The sequence below is a fragment of the Apaloderma vittatum genome, unplaced genomic scaffold (assembly GCF_000703405.1).
Source record: "Apaloderma vittatum isolate BGI_N311 unplaced genomic scaffold, ASM70340v1 scaffold3365, whole genome shotgun sequence".
Lineage (NCBI taxonomy): Eukaryota > Metazoa > Chordata > Aves > Trogoniformes > Trogonidae > Apaloderma > Apaloderma vittatum.
Window position 1 is genome coordinate 22014 of NW_009716317.1, and position 17053 is coordinate 39066.

A 17053-nucleotide genomic window follows, 5' to 3' on the forward strand; every position below is an offset into this window, starting at 1 on the left:
ATCATTAAATCAAAGGGTAGCCAATATATTCTGTTCCTTCTTCTATGACAGTATATCTCCCAAGTGCTGTTTTTTGTGGTTTTTTCCAGCTAATTTAATGTTCTGTAAAGGCTATTCAAAGGAAGGATTTACACAATAGTAAGAATGGGGAAAGGACAGATTTAACACCACAACATTCAAATACAGAGAGTTATCATAGCCTTAAGTCTTAAATGATCAGTTGATCTTACAAGACACAATGAATATTGGATATATTCACTGCACAACCCATAATGGTAAGATTCGTGAAAGCTGTTAGTCTTGTCAGCTTAGCAGATGAAAGTTAAGAAAACATCAAAGATTCATTTCTTCTGTGTATAAAACTACCAGCAAACTAATTCAGGAATTGGGGTATGCACCAGGAATCTGTTGGGTTTTTTAGCTGTTCCCAAAAATGTCATTCATACAGCTGTTAGCAGCTACTAACATGGAAATTAATAAGAAGAGAGTAAGCTGTAGAAAAGCCAAAACTGTCACTTCCCTGTTCCTCTCTTTTAGACCATCGGTTTGGAAGGTGTGGCTTTCATCCTGCCTTTCCTCATTGCCTTATACAAGGTTATGTTCAAACTGGGGAAATTAGAAACTACCTCTAAATCAAACAGTGTCTGAAATTTGTCCACAAATTTGTTCTCTTTGTCCAGTCTAAATTTCATAGCCCACAGAATAACAGTGTCATTCTTGCACAAGTGATCAAAAGTTAGGAGGAGTTCATCCAGGAAGGGATGGTGGTAAACTACATCAGCAGCCATAATGTAATCAAAGTGACAGGAAGACCTAGGAAAGTTCTCTTCCAGATCAATTCCCCAAGACAGTTCCTTAACACAAGGCTGGTGCTTGCATTTCAGCTTTGTATTTTGGAAAACATTGCGTTGAAGGTTTCCCAGGAGTTCCGGCAAATCAGTGGCAGTCACAAGGGCACCTGTGGAAGGGAGAAAACAATCTTTAAACATACCTCTGGACTTGAGTAAAGGCCCATTCACAAGCCCACTGCCCAGGGAACACATTTTACCAAATAGCTCTCCCTGAGGGGAAGAGATCAATATAAAGCTCCCATAACTCTTAGCCACCATGCTTAAAATAAATATTTGGTTCCTGGTAGTTCTGCTCTAAAGATTGCTATCTAAATGCAGCTGTAGATGGATGGGGAGAAGTCAGTTATTTACAGCATCTTTAGATCATATTGGTCAAAAGTATGAGTGACTAGGGATGGAAGAATACCAGTTAGTGGCTCCAAGAAGTCAGCATAAGATTTGAGCACTGCCTCAGGTTCTTTCCTTTTCACATAGGAAGAAGTTTTCTCAGACTACAGAAAGCTAAAATTCTGTTAGAATGCAGAAGTCAATGATTTGGATTACTTTTGATGAAGAATGGGCTACTCTGTGAGAAACACAACAGTATACATATCAGAAAAATCAAGTTGCTGATTAGTTGCTGAAAGAAAATGCTGAACACAAATGGAAAGAAAGTGACTTGGCATCCAGCTGCTGTTTGGTCAATGGAGGGTGATGCACTGGTCATATTTTCATCTGGTTGCCACTGACCTTCTGTGAGGCCACTATTTTCTTATTTTAGTCCTCTGTTTAACACTGTTAATGACAACATTATTTACTGGGATCTCCTTTATTGCATCAATACACTCACAGCTTTACAGAAAGGAATAACAAAGCAGGTTTCCAAACAAGTCTTTTTCTTGCCCCTGGAAGCATTCAAACAAGTCTTTTTAGAAGAACTGAAACACTTCTTTTGTGCTCCAGCATTTATCTGAGAGATGTTTCCAAGAGCATAAGTGCAATGGCATGTACTCACCCAGTAAACTGGCTACTATGGAGACCAACCCGGTTCCAGCTCCAATTTCAATCACATTTTTGTCAACCAAATTGTATTGTTTAGAATTAGTTTCCAAAAAATAACACAGAATAAGAGCCTGTAGGGAGGGAATCCGTGAACATACTGAACAATTAAATTAAATAAATCCTTTCACTAAATATGCATTTAAAAGCATGCATGGTGAGAAATTCATATCTGTTCAAATGAGCAATATTCACTCAAGTGATACCCCTAAAGGATCACAGCTCACTATGATCTTTGAGCTCTGTAGGCTGACAAAGTAAATGCCACAACATGCCTCAGTATAGGCTTTCAAAGCATTATAGCCAGAGGAACAACTGCAATTATCTAATCCGTCACGCTGCATAACATGAGTTATAAAATTCCAGTCAGTAATCTCTGCTTATAGCTGCACATACTTCTGTTTGAGTTAAAACATGTCCTTTGCACAGACATCTTGATATAAGGACTGCTCATGACAGAAAATCCACAACAAGCCTTGTTAAACTCTTACAATAATTAATTATTTCTAACAACAATTAATTACCACAATGATTCAAAAGGAACCAATAGGTTTAGCTCTTTTCTTCCAGTTCAGTTTGTTTTCAGTTCTATGCATTTACCTTGTTTAAGCTTAGCAAACTTTTACAGCAACCAAAGCCACAAAGAGCCCTCTACAACAGAGTCTTTGTATGCATTTATAAACCATGATTCAGAAGCTTCTTCAGCTTTTCTGTCCTCTCTCATACTGACCAGTGGGTTTTAGCTAACTGTTGAAATAGAAACGGCTAATTTTATTTTTCTGGCAAAGATAGTTTCCAGTTTGTGTCCCACATTTTTTCCCAGCCTCCAACAGTTAAATATAGCCTCCAATAGTTATATAGTCTCCATTGACAAACACATATGATGGTTGCCACATCTTGCAATACAGAAAAAATATTTGGAAAGGAAATTTTTAATGGTTTAGTATGGCACAACAAAAATACACTGTTAGATTTGCTTTTAATCAGTTAAGAATAGAAGAAAAATAACAGAAGGACTGTTGATGCAACGGTAACATGCTAGAAATCCATACAAAGTTTTTGCTTTCTACCTCTTAATTTAGAGCAAAAAGAACAGGGTCTTTTATGTGAGCTTAAATGTATCTCACGATCCACAAAGCTTTGATATAGAAATAAGTCTGTGAGCACCAGGACTACTTAAAGTCAGATTCCTAAAGATTGCATCTGATGTTTGACTGACATGTAAAATCACATTATATTAACATTTCCTGTTAGTTCCTCATACTCCCGTGTTTCCTCCCTTCAGAGTTTTGCCATAGACTGTTGTAGAAACTGGCTGGCAGGCAGGATCAAAGTTTCTGTGGGTTAAATTAAGGAAACTTTGTCATCTGCCTTCCTTTCCATAAAACATGCAAAAGCTTTATTTTTTCTAAAGTTTCTGCCTTCTCAACAAATTTGGCTGCCGTTTTCACAAGAGTTCAAATACTGCTGGATGGAACAGAAAGGGAGAACATGAAGAGACACTGACAGATGGGTTGCATTCCTTCCACAGCAAAACTGGCTAAACCCTTTTAGGAAAAAAAATATGCTTTTCAGTATAGTCCATGACTTTATGGGAATAATTGGCAGTCAGCCTACCTTTCCTTGAAAATATGCACTGAGGCCACTAAAAGATGTAGTATAAGAGATTTGTTCAGGTCTGCTAGGATAAGGAAAAATATTTGGAGTTCAAAACAGCAGAGTACCCTAACTGTCCTCAGCTGAACTAGGGCTGTACTTCTTAAAAGTAGTACAATCCTAGTAGGCTGATACCCTTGTGAAAGAAACAGAACCTCACGGGTTCTAGCCCTCCCCCTCCTGGAGATGATTCTGTTTCAGGGAGGTTGTCTGAATGCTGCATGGTGCGCTGTGGCACCTCCCTAACCGCAGTGGTTTCTTTCACTCTTAATCATTATTTTGAAAGAATCAGTTCGTTGCATTGCACAGATTCAAAATCCTGAGGAAGGCTCTTTGTATGGGGGGCATATTGATGGTTTGTATATCAAGAGCCAAGGATATCAGTTCTCTCCCTCTAGATTTCTGGCTGTTTAACAAACTGAAAGCTCCAGGAACCTTCTTCCACATCTAGGTATTTGCAAGGTAACTTTATTTCTTGCACAAGTGTACTGAGTAGCTTTTACGGGTGCTAATATCTTGGGAGTCCCTATCACAGCTGCTTCTGCAGCCTGGATCTGCCTGCTACACAGCTCTCTGTATTTATAAAGTGTAAAGATATGTACTCATAAGAGCACCATATTTTCTTCAAAATATGCTTGCAATTGGCCAGTAGGATCAGAAGTTACTAGTAGATGAGGAGGGGACACAAGATCATACATCTTGCGTGATAGGAGTACAAACAAGAAATACCATTTAAGCACTAAGAACTCAGAATCCATAGGAAACTAGGCTAAATTCAGGTTTGAGATTTGCAGAAAACAGACAGAGAAGCACAAAATGTTTTCCTTGGGTTTACAGCACTCAAACAAACATATTCATCATGCAAAAGAAATTAAAAGTGCTAGAAGACTCCAAAATTAAAAAATAACAACACTGCATAAACATTTTACCGATGGCCAGACAACTGCCCCGTAACAGTCAGTGGCTTCTGTAATCCTTATCTCATGTCCAGCAAAGTGAAAGCCTTCCCATGCTTTATGGGTTATAAGAGCAGGAATAAAACGCCTTCTCATGATTTCTGTGACTATCTGTTCATCTTCTTCTTCCCCTGAAAGCAAAAGTATAAAAGGTCAAACATGCTGAGCGGACTTATAATGAAACCACCAGTTTATATCAAAAAGCTAACTTAGAAGCAAGAATGTGAATTACATCTGTGAATAAAGACGTATTTCACTGTTACTTGTTAGCATGATACATGAGAAGTCTCCTGAATTCTAACTGAAGTTTTTAGGTTTTGACTAAATAATTTCTTTCCTGTTTAGCTGAAGAAGCTAAGTTTCTAAAAAGGTAAAGAAGTGGAATGTTATCGTATATTGCTTTCCATTTCAGCAACACAAATAATTTTTTTTTAACAAATGATTTTTTTTTTCCCTTCAGGAACAGCTGTCCTGGTATAGACACTTATGGTCTTATGTGCCCAGATTTTTTTTTTAATTTTCCGTATCATTTTACTGTTCCCTTTCCCTGCATTATGGTTCTTTTTGACAGTAAACAAAAGGAGCCACAGTATCATTTATAAGTCTGTCACAAAACTCGTGAAACAGATCCTAGCAACACAAATTATGACAGACAGGAGGGAAAGAACTAGTGTTGTTGGGAAAGCTTATCCACCCACCCCAACAGAGCCCTGTTAGACAGATTCTTTCCAGTTGGCTTGATGTCCTACATGCCGTCCCTGTTGCTAAGTGAAGGATGTTTATGATAACTAACATAATCTCAAATAACTTCTAACAGGAGAGGATTCATTCTTTTTTAGCTGAATATCAAGCCAGTTTCAGTTTTGCTAGCATCACACAAAGCTGTGCCACAATGTTACACAAAAAAAACCCCAACAAACAAATCAAACCTAAGCAAATCTGTCCAGAGCATTTGCTTAGCAAAGTCTAGAATCACTCCAAGTTTTCACAGGAAATTTGCTTTCACAGCCAACTATGATCTTTTGGCAAATCAGCTAAAGCAAAACAGGATTACCAGCTACACCTCCTCAACAGTGTGCTAGAGATTTAGATAATTGGGTTACCATTTTGTCCAAAGAAAGAATTTCTTTATCAAGCCTGCAGTTACCATCAAAATCACAGAAACTGAGATCAGGATCTGCACAAAAACTACAGGCACAATGGCTATTAACAATGAAAATGTTTGTGTTTCCATCAGCATTGGTCTACCGAAGACCCCAGTATTTTATTACCACAATCTATTGAAAAAGTGTCTCTCCCTTCCTTGTCATAGAAGGACCATGGAACAAAAGCAGGGTGAACAAAGGGATGATATCAAACAAAAACACCTCAGGAAGATGCTCAGGCTCCTTAGCCAGTCCATTAAGCTTGTAACCAAATTTAGTCAAAGCACCAGAGTAAACTAGAGAATAGCAGTAAAAATGGAAGATAAAGCAAAAATGTTCATCTTCAATCTAACTATGTTTACACTAAGACATAATCTGAAAGTTAAAAAATCCAAACATCTTCTGCAAGCCTCTAATGTTGAGAGTAAACACATGTGTCATTGTGCCTGCAAGTAGGGAACTCTGCACGAACATGAGTTAAATGCCAGAGAAATACCGCTCCAGGGCAAAATTAATCTTTCCTTGTGAAAGAATTAATTTGAAACTGTCTTATTACACATATTGTAAGTGTATTTAATATATTATCCTCTTTCCAGGCGTACCAGATACAGCCTGCTTTTAATCTTCTCTGATTGCTTTGAGCAGTCTGATCTTGTTCTGCAATCAGTACTAGCTGTGGAAGTAAAAAGCTATTCCTTCTATTACCTCCCAATTACAACCATTTTTCTTGATTTTTCTTCCCTTGATGTCTGTTTTGGATCCAATTTTGTCGAGAAGCCATAACTCATTAAGTCTTAACTTATAAAGCTTCTGCCAGCAGATGTATAAAACTTCAGCAGTATTACAGCTAACCCTCTAGTGCTCAGCAAACATTTCCCAACTATTCCCTACATTTTCAGCAATCTTTCTATTTGAGGCTTGCAGCACCTACGCTGACAGAGTTTGTAAGCCACTGCCCCCTACCTAAGCTAAACTGCCCCTGAAAGAATCCAAAATCTGCTAATTAATAACACTACATAAGTCTTTGGCTATTTTATCTCTTTGTTAATCCCTCAAGGGAGGGTCACAGAATCATAGAAAGGCCTAGGCTGGAAGGGACCTCAGAGATCATTTAATCCAGCCTCCCTGCCGCCAGGGATGCCACCTGTCGACTATATCAGGAAACACACGGGGACCAAACGGGAATCGAACCTGTGAGCTTAGCGTTGTTAGTGCTACGCTCTACTGACTGAGCTAACCGGGTCTTCCACTATAAGAATATCTTACTAATGTGAAGAATCAAAAAGAGTATATGTTTCATCAGTGATGTCATAGGTTAGACAGACTTCAAAACCCCACTGAGAAATTTTATCAGGACATTCAGGACCAGGATGCTGAGGATTCTGATGAAGAGTGTTGCCAAAATAAGGAGTGCAGACTTTTAGTCAGATTTTCTCACTTACATATAAGTTTCCCTTCGTACTGCAAAAGGCAATCTTCTATTTTTCTGCTTTATATCTCTCAGAATAACAGAACTTCTTGTGGGTTTGCACAAAAGGAAAGAACTTAATTTTTCTGTAACTGCCTTCAGAGCAGTCAAAACAGCAAAATAAGGAACTAGTGGGAAATCTTTAAAGCAACAAGAAAACAGTTATCAGAGTAAGCAAAATCCAAGTAAGATGAAGTCTTCTAATACCTGCAAACACTGAGAAAGTTCTGCTGGTACTTTGATCAAACTAGTTTCATGACAACAGATGCAAAAAGCTGACAGGAAGTCATTCTCCTGGAAGGTTTATCTGTCTGTTAGTACATACTCTCTTGTTCAGGATGAAAGAGTCTTGGAATTATGACTTAATGAATGAATTTTAGTGACATTTTAAGACAACAAGAGCTGACTCACCAGTAGAACAGGGTTAGACAACAGAAAAGAAGGCTTGACTAACCTGGCTTTCAATTCTTATATGAATGGAAATGCATAACGAGCATTTTTAGCAATACTACTCAAGCATCCCTGTTAAACTGTCAGAATTTACAGGTCTGCTAGGGCTGGTTCCTCCCTTCTTCATTTGCCTGGGTTTGGCCAGGTAGGTTTGTCCTCACTCCTGTGACTCGGAGAGATGTGGAAGTGGTAGATGCACAGAATGACTTTCTTCAGCCTATTCATCTCTTTGCATGAGCAGATGTATACAGAAACCACTGGAGTTTCAGGTGCTAGAACCTTATCTATATTAAGAAAACATAGTCTTATCCTGTTCAGGTAACATATAGGAAATGGAAATAATTTTCTTCAGTGAAACATATAGTGCTCCTTTGGTCTTGAACTTGTGTTCATAAAGAAGTTCCTGTCTATAGATGTCCTTGAATTTGAATGTCTTTAATTTTCTTAAGACTGTCTGCTCAATAGGTTTATTTTGTACAGTGTTCTTTGAAATATTTCAGGTAAAGTATTTTTTAGCATAAACGTCGAAGTCTGTGGAACATATTCTTTGAACTCCCTTGATTTTAAGTTAATATCAGGGTTGAGGGAGAAAAGTCATACACTGTTGACACATCTTGCACAATATCAGCCACATTATTAAGAGAACAGAATAAACATCATTCTCAAAGGCAAAGCGATGATCATTATTACAACTGAAATAATTTACCAAGGAGACATACTAAATCACGTGAAAGATGGGAGTTGGAAATTCAGTGGCAGGTTAGTCAGAGAAATGTGCTGTCAAGCTGAAAAATGTTGTGTTAGGAACCAGAGGGCTCAGACAACACATTCAAACATTAAATGAAATTATTTATATTAGAACAAATGTTAAAGAAAAGGAGATGAGCTCTTAGAGAAGTCTTTCAGTTGGGAAAGGGAAGTCAGAAGGAAAAATAATAAGAGATAAACGGGGTCAGAATGGAACAAGTTTCAAATTGCAGCATCTTTTTCTTTAACTACAAAGCAAATCATGCAAGTGGACCTTAGGCTATCTTTACCTGCATGCTTTTTACTTAGAATGAGTAGAAATAGTACCTGCTTAGAAAAGTGCTACATGATCAGCTGTTCCCTTTACATCAACTGTCAGATGAAATCCTGTTTGGGAGTATACAGCTCCCTCAGGAAATGGCAACCTTAAAATTCGATTGGGTATCTTCCATCAATTAATAACATCAGTTAAATCTCTCACTGCGTAACTGCTGATACTGTCTCCATTAATGCATTCTCTACTGAATAAAAATGGAACAGAGACAGACACTGTTAAACAGCACCTAAAATGCAGGAAAAGCAGCAAAGACAAGGGGGCTGAATTAAAATTATATTTTAAAAAAAAGAAAATATACACAAATTATCACTGTCTAGATATCTGAGTTGAAAAGAGAAGTTAAATGGCCCTTCCATATAAAAGCTGTGAGGAGTATACTAGCAGTCAATATCTTCATTTTCAGACAAATTCACAAAGAACACACAGAATAACGAAACATCGTGCAAGTACTTTGCTAATGGATTAGGACAGCATTAATTCAGAAACAACAGTTTCACCTTATGATTCATCAAAAAATACAGATTAGTCTCAAGTGCTGGCCTGACCCTACATAATCTCTTGAAGTCAAATGGTGTCATAGCTCAAGGTGATAAAGAAATAAGACCCAGTCATCTTCTGCTTCTCTCCTGTTTTGATGGATCTTCTCCAACTGGCAAAAGGAGTGAAATTCAAGCTTTCAGCATGAACTTGACCTGACAATGTTTAGCCCTACAGCAACATGTTCTCTCTTCTTCAGAAGGCGTATACTCTCACCTTAAGTGTTTAGATTTAAAGTTTACTGTTTAGACTTCTACTTACAAATATTTTAAGAACTATGTATCAACAACTGCTTCTGTGTTTGAAGAACATAGAAGGAATACCTGTGTTGACATTACAGATTGAGTAATGCATGGGAGAAAGTTCCAAGCTTTCATGATAGATAGCACTCTCTAGATCTTCCCACTCTGCACACATGGACCTGAGACATCTAAAATAAAGATTCAAGGTGTATTTTTATATATATTGTGTGTATATATATAGATATATATATAAAAATAGCTATCTGTATATCCTAATGTCAAAAGATACCTGCAGAAAAGTCAGTAAGAGAACATATCTGCAACCAGTTCTGCAACTGTAAGAGATGAATGAAGAAGAGTTACATTACTACACTGACAGGAATCATCAGAAAGTAACTCTGTGAATTCATCTGGGTATTTCCAATGGCTCAGAAGTTCACTCCAAATCTACATTAGGTCCCACTTCCAGGGGACTCTGGAGTCTCACAGTTTTTCCTGAGCTACTGACATCTCAGGATCAGAGCTATGGTCTCACAAGTATTACAGATGGCTTTATGAAAACATAAACAATTCTGAATCAAAGAATTGTCCCCAAATTCCAGCTGGTATCACTTCAGTATCTTTATTTCATGCCACTTATTTCTTTTTTTTCCCGTTCCAGTACAGCGTAAGGCTCCTTAAACGAAGAGATTAGGAAGGAAATCTAATCATGCCCTTGACTTTCCAGAAGTCAGATGTAACCTACACCCTTCTAAGAATATAAAACAAAGTACTGTTCCAGTACTTTTCTAAACTGCACAGTTAGTTTATCCTTACTTCACCCCTACCTACAAAGAGGGAAATGATCGTGCAGCTGAGTGCAAGTATTCCAGTACCTTCATTACAAGCTCAACCTGCTGCAGTGATGGCAATAATGAGGTATATTATATTGATCAGTCGAAGATACTACAGCTTGAAACTTCATACTTTAAAATGTAGAAATACAAACCTGCTACTCATGGGCAGCCTCTTCTCAGCCAAGAAACAAGACGCACTTAGCTCAGAGCATGAGGAGACAAGAACAGGAGAGGGGTATGCTCACAGCATTTTCAATTTGAGAATCACACCATTGATATCCCTGCCCCATCCAAGTCACAAGTCATCCAAAACCATTAGAAGGCTGAAAATAGAAACACCATAGTCAGATTATCTCATGAATGCCTAATGAATACAAATGTGCCAAGTACTTCCCTTGTTACTTCATGATGTTTTCTGTCATTGAAAACATCTTCAGGTCTAGGCTCTGCAGATATTTGATCTCTAAAGATAGCTAAATGATTTCTCTTTGACTGCATAAGCAGATCGTGTTCTTAAATTAGATGGTCTAATGTACGTTATAAAAATCCAACAGCTGATTTCCTGATGGATAGGTAGGTTCTGGATGAGTAATTGGACACTGTAAGCCATTGTCTAGTTTAATCATTCACATCTCTTACCTTGCCTGGTCAGAAGGACTTTGTGTCACTGAAAGCTCTTAGTTTCTTGGGACTACATGCCCAAACATGCCAAATACACAGCCAGTGGAGCAGAAGGGACCCAACAAAAGGCCTGCTCATTTCCCCCTGGATTTCTAAAATATTTCTTTGATGAAATGACCTGAAAGTAACTTTACAACACCGATCCATGCAAACGTACAACCCTTCTCATGTGGCAGTTGAGAAATACCTAATTTATTGTTGAAATGCAGCTACCACAAACGGGAAAGATGTGAAAACAGCAAAGACAGGCACATGGCTGAGAGGGAAGAATCCGTTAGAGACTTCTCTATTGACTAAACACATGTTTTGGTTATTGGAGTGTTACTTCCAATTTCTGTTCTATCCATATTCAAGAAGTTTCCATTTGAGTTTAGTCATGTCTTCAGCAAAAGAGGATCTACTTGCTGGTGAAGAGAAAAGGAACAGAGAAATGTTAATTCAAATTGGTACACCTGGTGTTTTCTAATGTATTTAAATCCTGCCACTTTCAAACAGAAGAGCTCAGAGATAAGTTACTCTAAGACAGGGAAGAGGTAAATGGAGAAAGGTATTTTTAGACTATTCTGATTTGCGGTGAAGGTGCAGTTTAGCTCTAATCATTCCTTAATTGGGTTATACTCAAGTCTTATTCCACACTATCGCTTTTAGTTTTTTGTTGTTGTTGTTGCTTGTTTTTATTGTGTTTGCAGACAGCTTGTTGCCCAAGAGGAGTAGAATTTGAATTTTCATATTTCAGGTCAATCCTGAAAGAAAGAAAAAATGTAGGTAACTAATGATGTGACTTCCATGAGTTTGAGGGGAGGTTAATGCTTTTGAGATGAGAATTAATGAAATAAGTTGCTTGGTTGAGAGGGTTTTTTTTAAAGACAGAAGCATAATTCAAAGCTAAGAGACAAAAAAAAAGAGGAAGATGGAAGAAAGGAAAGCAGGTGGTGGGAAGATACAACAAAAATGTCATTTATATGTGGTATGAATAGGCTACGTTTTAAGCCACCACCATTAATTGCAAAGTCCACTATATAAAGAATGGTTCAGCAATGGTTTCAGCACTCTGAAAAGGGAGGAACTGGGTGCAGGATCTTCCTCAGAAGGATTCAAATTCACAACTCACACACCTGAGGGCTGTGTTCCAGCTGCCCTGCAGAACCAGGTGTTTCCCGTCCATCACTACCAGAGGTGGGCCAGCAGGAAGCCAGGAATGGAAGAATCATGTTAGAAGGACAACAAGCAAGGAAAAGCCCAGCTGTGAATTGGGTGTTATGTTGTGAATAAGAAGACTTGGATTCCAAGATCCGGTCCCAAGATGATTTTCACATTTTGTAACAAAGTCTTCAAAGTCAATGGAAAGGTGTCACTGGGGAAGGGAATGAGAAAGGTAAGAAGTGTCTTTTGAAGAAAACCAGGAAATAGAAATGAGAAACTCAGTCACTCCCTCTTCCTAGCTGAACTTCTTAACTTCTAAGTTAAAGGGTTAGGCTACTTCTCACTTGCTTCGATTCCAACAATGTCCCATTTAAGGCACCTTTCTGGACTCCACCCAGAGACCTGATGGTATGAATTGCTATCAATTAGGATATCTGTAAAGCAGGGTGAGTAGAAGGATCGTGTCCCTTCTAAAATGTCAGGAGATATGTGAAGGTTAACAGGTCAGCATTTTCTCAGATATTTATGGATTAAAAACTGAGCCCTGGCCAAGTGAAGTGAGATGATTGAGTGTCAAGGACAAGTACGCCTTGAAAACTTGCTCTCTTCCTTGTCTTAGAGATAAAATTATTCTGGAGTGAATTTAAATAATGCAACTGTGGTAAAGTAAATTAGCATCCAGAGAAATTAAGACAGAAGTGGCAGAATCTGATCTCACAAAAGTTTAGTTAAGAAGAGCTAATGAACAAGAGAAATCGTAAGAGGAAAGAAGAGACACCTAACGATGTAGGCATGATGGAGAACTGACTGGATAAAGACACGAGAGGAAAGATCAGACTGGGTGAGGACCTGTCAATGAGATGAGAACCAGCAGTAATAGGAATTATGAAAAAAAATAAGGAGTTTTAACCTGGAGAACTTGAGGCAAGCCAATTGAGAAGGAAAGGGGAAGGTGCCAAATATAAAGAGCTTAGACTGGAACTTGCAGAGAAACTGAACTAAAATAAGAACCCCAAGAAACAGAGACTGAGACTGAGTAGATGAAGTTAATGAAATGGGAATGGGGAAGGCAGTAGAAGAAAAGGATGAAAACAAGGAAGACACAGTCTCAGGGTGTTTGAGTAGGTAAGTGCCTGTGCAGCTGGTTCATTACCCTTCACCTCCAGAACCTGGCATAGAATTTAATACGCCGAAGCCTGGTGTCAGATGAAACTGGAAAGATATCCCATTTTCCATTCTTGTTTCCTCATCCTCTTAAATTAGTGTTTCTAGACATGGAAGAGAACCACCTGCTACTGCTATAAATGCAGTTATTCTGCCAGCTAAGTGGAATACGTTTCTGCATATGATTTAAAGATTTTGCCTTACCAACTAATTTTACATGCACTGACCTAATGTCCCAGAACTCATGTTATTCATAGTGCAAAAGCTAAAAAAATTTCATGCCCTGCCCTGAATGCTGCATGAAGAGAATAGAGAGTCAAGCTTGCAGAAACAGAAACGTCTCTGCAACTTTACTTCAGTTCTTGTGTTCTACAGAATACATAACGAGTCATCAATAATTCAGTCTTTAGTAGTCCTGTCTCTAATATTTATGCTTCTAGATACTTCTTCAGTCATGCTTCATTACACAGGATCAACCTGAGCTATTTGTTCAATTTGGAATTACACAATAGAAAAGGGAATTGCATTAAAGAAAATCTCCAGGTTAAGGCACTGGAACATCAGTCTATACCAATTGCTATCAGCCATCTCCTTGTGCAGTGTCAGCTTTCCAGAGAAGGTCATCAATTCGGAGTACTTAAAAAAAAAAAAAAAAAAGTATTTGAAAGCAAAATAACAAACATTAGTTTCAGTACGCAAATAACTGGTTTTAAATATTGCAGTCATGCCCCAAGCTCCATCTTTCCTCATTGAATGGTCAGCAAAACAAAACCGAATGCTGAGCTCTCTTGAATAAGCAGAAGCCCAAAAGCCTGGCTCTACATAGACCAAGACTCAGCTGAGATTTTAAACAAAAATATTATGAAAAATAAATTATTTTTTTTAAAAACCCTCTTTTGTCCACATTCAGCTGTGAAGCATAACTAAATCTCATACCGAAACAACACATGCATTTGTCCTAAAACCCTGTGTGCTCCTGGTGGCCCTTAAAAAGTAGATCAGCTGTGATGCTTTAGGATCTTGAAAGTCACGCAGACACAAATTTGCTTAAGAGAAGAAGCTGCCAACAGCCCCTGAAGGTATTTGAAGATGAAGTTTGAGGCTGTCTAGACAGAAAACAATCTTGTAATAACCAATTCTCCTAAACTGACACCCTGCAAACAAACCTCTCCCAAATAGCTTGATCGTAGTCACATCTTCATTCCCTGGAATCAGTTGCAGGCAAGATGCCAGGTGCTGGCAGGAAGCTGTCAGGACCAAAGCCTGCCCGCATAGCAGATACTGCATAGCTAGAATACTACAACAGCGCTATCTGTTGTATTTTCTGTACAAGTGCCATAAACACAATGCTTAAAAATAAAATAAAATGAAAAAGATAGCTTATTGTCAGCCAGACACCTTGTTTCTTATGCTTAGCAATATTCCTAAGTGCAACAAGAAACTATATCATACTGAAGTAAGAAATACGTTACCTTCTCGTCTTTCCAACTCTCTTTTCTGTTCATTTTGCAGATGTTGTGATGATGTCAAATCCATATTGTGCCACAAAAACTGGGACAGAGAAACACAAGCATGTCTGAGTAAAATGACTGCTTTTCTCCCCACATAACACTTGACAAAAAAAATATATTTTTACATGTACAATTTATTTCTATTGATAATAAACATGTAGACACATAAATATCAGTATTCAAAGCACCGAAGAACCAGAAGCAACAAATTAGTTCAACTGTCTTAGTCTCAAAGAGGGAGAAAAAGCAAGTAGATTTAAATTCTAAAAAGAGTTTTGGTAGATGTTTAAAACTCTCTCATGAATTTTTAAAATTAGATTCCATTGAAATCAGGATCATTAAGCTTATAAACAATTGAAAGGAAAGGTAGCAACAAAGGCCTAACAGAGAAGACAAACTGCGCCAAACAGATCTAATCTTGTGTGAATTAATTAGCTTGGAAGGGAAGAAAACAACTTCTTAGTAAAAATTGCGCGTGAGAATAAGTAGGGAGCAGGAGCTATAGACAACATGCAGAACGGAATGCATATGTGCCGATATAAACAGATGTAGATTATACAGACTCGGCAGAAAAAAAAATGACAGAAAAAGTATGACAGAGGACAACACAATTTTCAGCTGTCTGCAGAAAAACAGACAGACAGTCTCCAATTCTTGGTGTTTTACAATCAGAAAAACACTGAGTTCACAGGCAAATAAAATAAGGGGAAAAAAAAGAAAATAATGTTCTGATAACTTTGCTCTTAAGGCTTCAGGTAAAAGAAGACAGCATGGAATAGTCCTGTCTCGTTAGAAAGCACTTGACTTCATGCTACAAAAAGCACACGGGTTTAACGTTTAACCTTATCACAGTGCCTGCAGCCATTAACTTATTTCAGGACAAAAAAGATAGCTTAGGGGGCTTCTAGACATCATTGTAACTGTAGAACAAAAATACTGCTTTTATAACTATCAGTGAACGTAGCAACAGTAACATCGTCATGTGGGGAACAGAAAAGAGACTCAGGGAGATTCAAAGTCTTTGTATCGATCTTTGGAATAACAAGTGGCATTCGAAATTACAGCAACAAGAAGTAGTAAATGTTACGCACATCCATGAGCTTGTCACCTACTTTAGATGTATAGAAGACAAATTTTCTTCCCATTAGAAAATAAAAATGATAGGTTAATGATTGGTCCCTTTGCATTCTGAAGGATGAGCAACATTGAACTATAAAATCACCCTTAAAGGGGAAAAACTTTGTATTTTGTGGTCCTCTGTATCATTTTGTTCCTTCTAAAAATATCCTTTGAGTTACTCCGAACTACACAGCAATCTGTCTGACTTTAACATAAAAATTCAGGAGTTCTACAAGTGAGCAAATGGTGCAGGACAGCTTAGTTACTCTGTTTAGAATAAATGACACAAAGTAATTTAGCGTAAAAGATACAGACACGTAAAACACCACTGGCATCTGCAATGTTTTAGTCAACGTTACCCAACCTCCTGTAGCTTTCCGAAGCTGCTGCTCCAACAGAGAAATCTTTATCCGCCTGTCGCTTCCCTCGCAGGCAGCCCAGGGTAGAAGTGTGCTCTGAAGCCCGTGTCACTAATTGCCAACATCCCCATATCAAAAGCAATAATAAGTCCCGACAGCTGCAGCGCGAGCACAGAGCCGGACCCCCTCCCTGACGTAAGAGAGCAGATTTCATAACAGTTGGTACCCAGTCCTAAGAGCCCAGGACAAACAAAGTAACTTCAGAGCATTATTTTTTCACAGAAATGACAGGGGCACAATGTTAGTAACCACTCACTGTCCTAAGAAGTAATCCAAGAGCTTGATATCGTCCTTCAGTCGAAGGGGTCTTCCAAGCACCCAGAACAGTTTACGGAGGGGCAGGGGTGTATAAATGCATGCTCATGTTGGAACACAGAACCGTAACAGGGTACACCACCCCAAAATCCTAGCGCAATTTACCCCTCGAGCCAGCTGTCAACAGGCATCACTATACACATACCACTCTTCTACATGCAAGACATACACTCACTCAGCAGATCGCAGCCACTTACTGCCATGGAAGCAAGCACGGGTATCATTAAGGCTTCTCTTATTCAGGTTGTGATCAACTCAGGACAGGAATTGTCTTTACTTCACACAGTTTTTAGCAAAATTAGACTTGAACCTCCACCAGGGTCTCTAGGTACCACTGAAAAATAATAAATTATTGTACAAAAATACTAAGCAAGCTCTACAGAGAACTGGTCTCTGTACTTCATCATACCGACAAAAGAAATCAGCAGGAGGCTCTTC

General features: G+C 38.3%; 1 protein-coding gene across 1 annotated transcript; it reads right to left on the bottom strand.

Annotated features, from left to right (window-relative positions):
* Nucleotides 1-533: 533 nt before the first annotated feature.
* On the bottom strand, nt 534-14787 carry LOC104273962 (protein-lysine methyltransferase METTL21E-like). Its single transcript, XM_009869466.1, has 4 exons — nt 14724-14787; nt 4475-4632; nt 1846-1963; nt 534-958 (listed from the first exon to the last, which is right to left on the bottom strand). Exons 1-4 carry the CDS (start codon nt 14785-14787, stop codon nt 534-536), a joined length of 765 nt encoding a protein of 254 aa, XP_009867768.1.
* Between the last annotated feature and the right edge of the window lie 2266 nt (nt 14788-17053).

Bases quoted from the DNA above. Each gene is read 5' to 3' on its own strand.
- LOC104273962 (XM_009869466.1), bottom strand. From the start codon at position 14,787: ATGGATTTGACATCATCACAACATCTGCAAAATGAACAGAAAAGAGAG. The intron at 4,633-14,723 runs GTAACGTATTTC...TTTTGCTTTCAG, and splicing joins AGAGTTGGAAAGACGAGAAG to GGGAAGAAGAAGATGAACAG. The intron at 959-1,845 runs GTGAGTACATGC...TCCCTTCCACAG, and splicing joins CATAGTAGCCAGTTTACTGG to GTGCCCTTGTGACTGCCACT.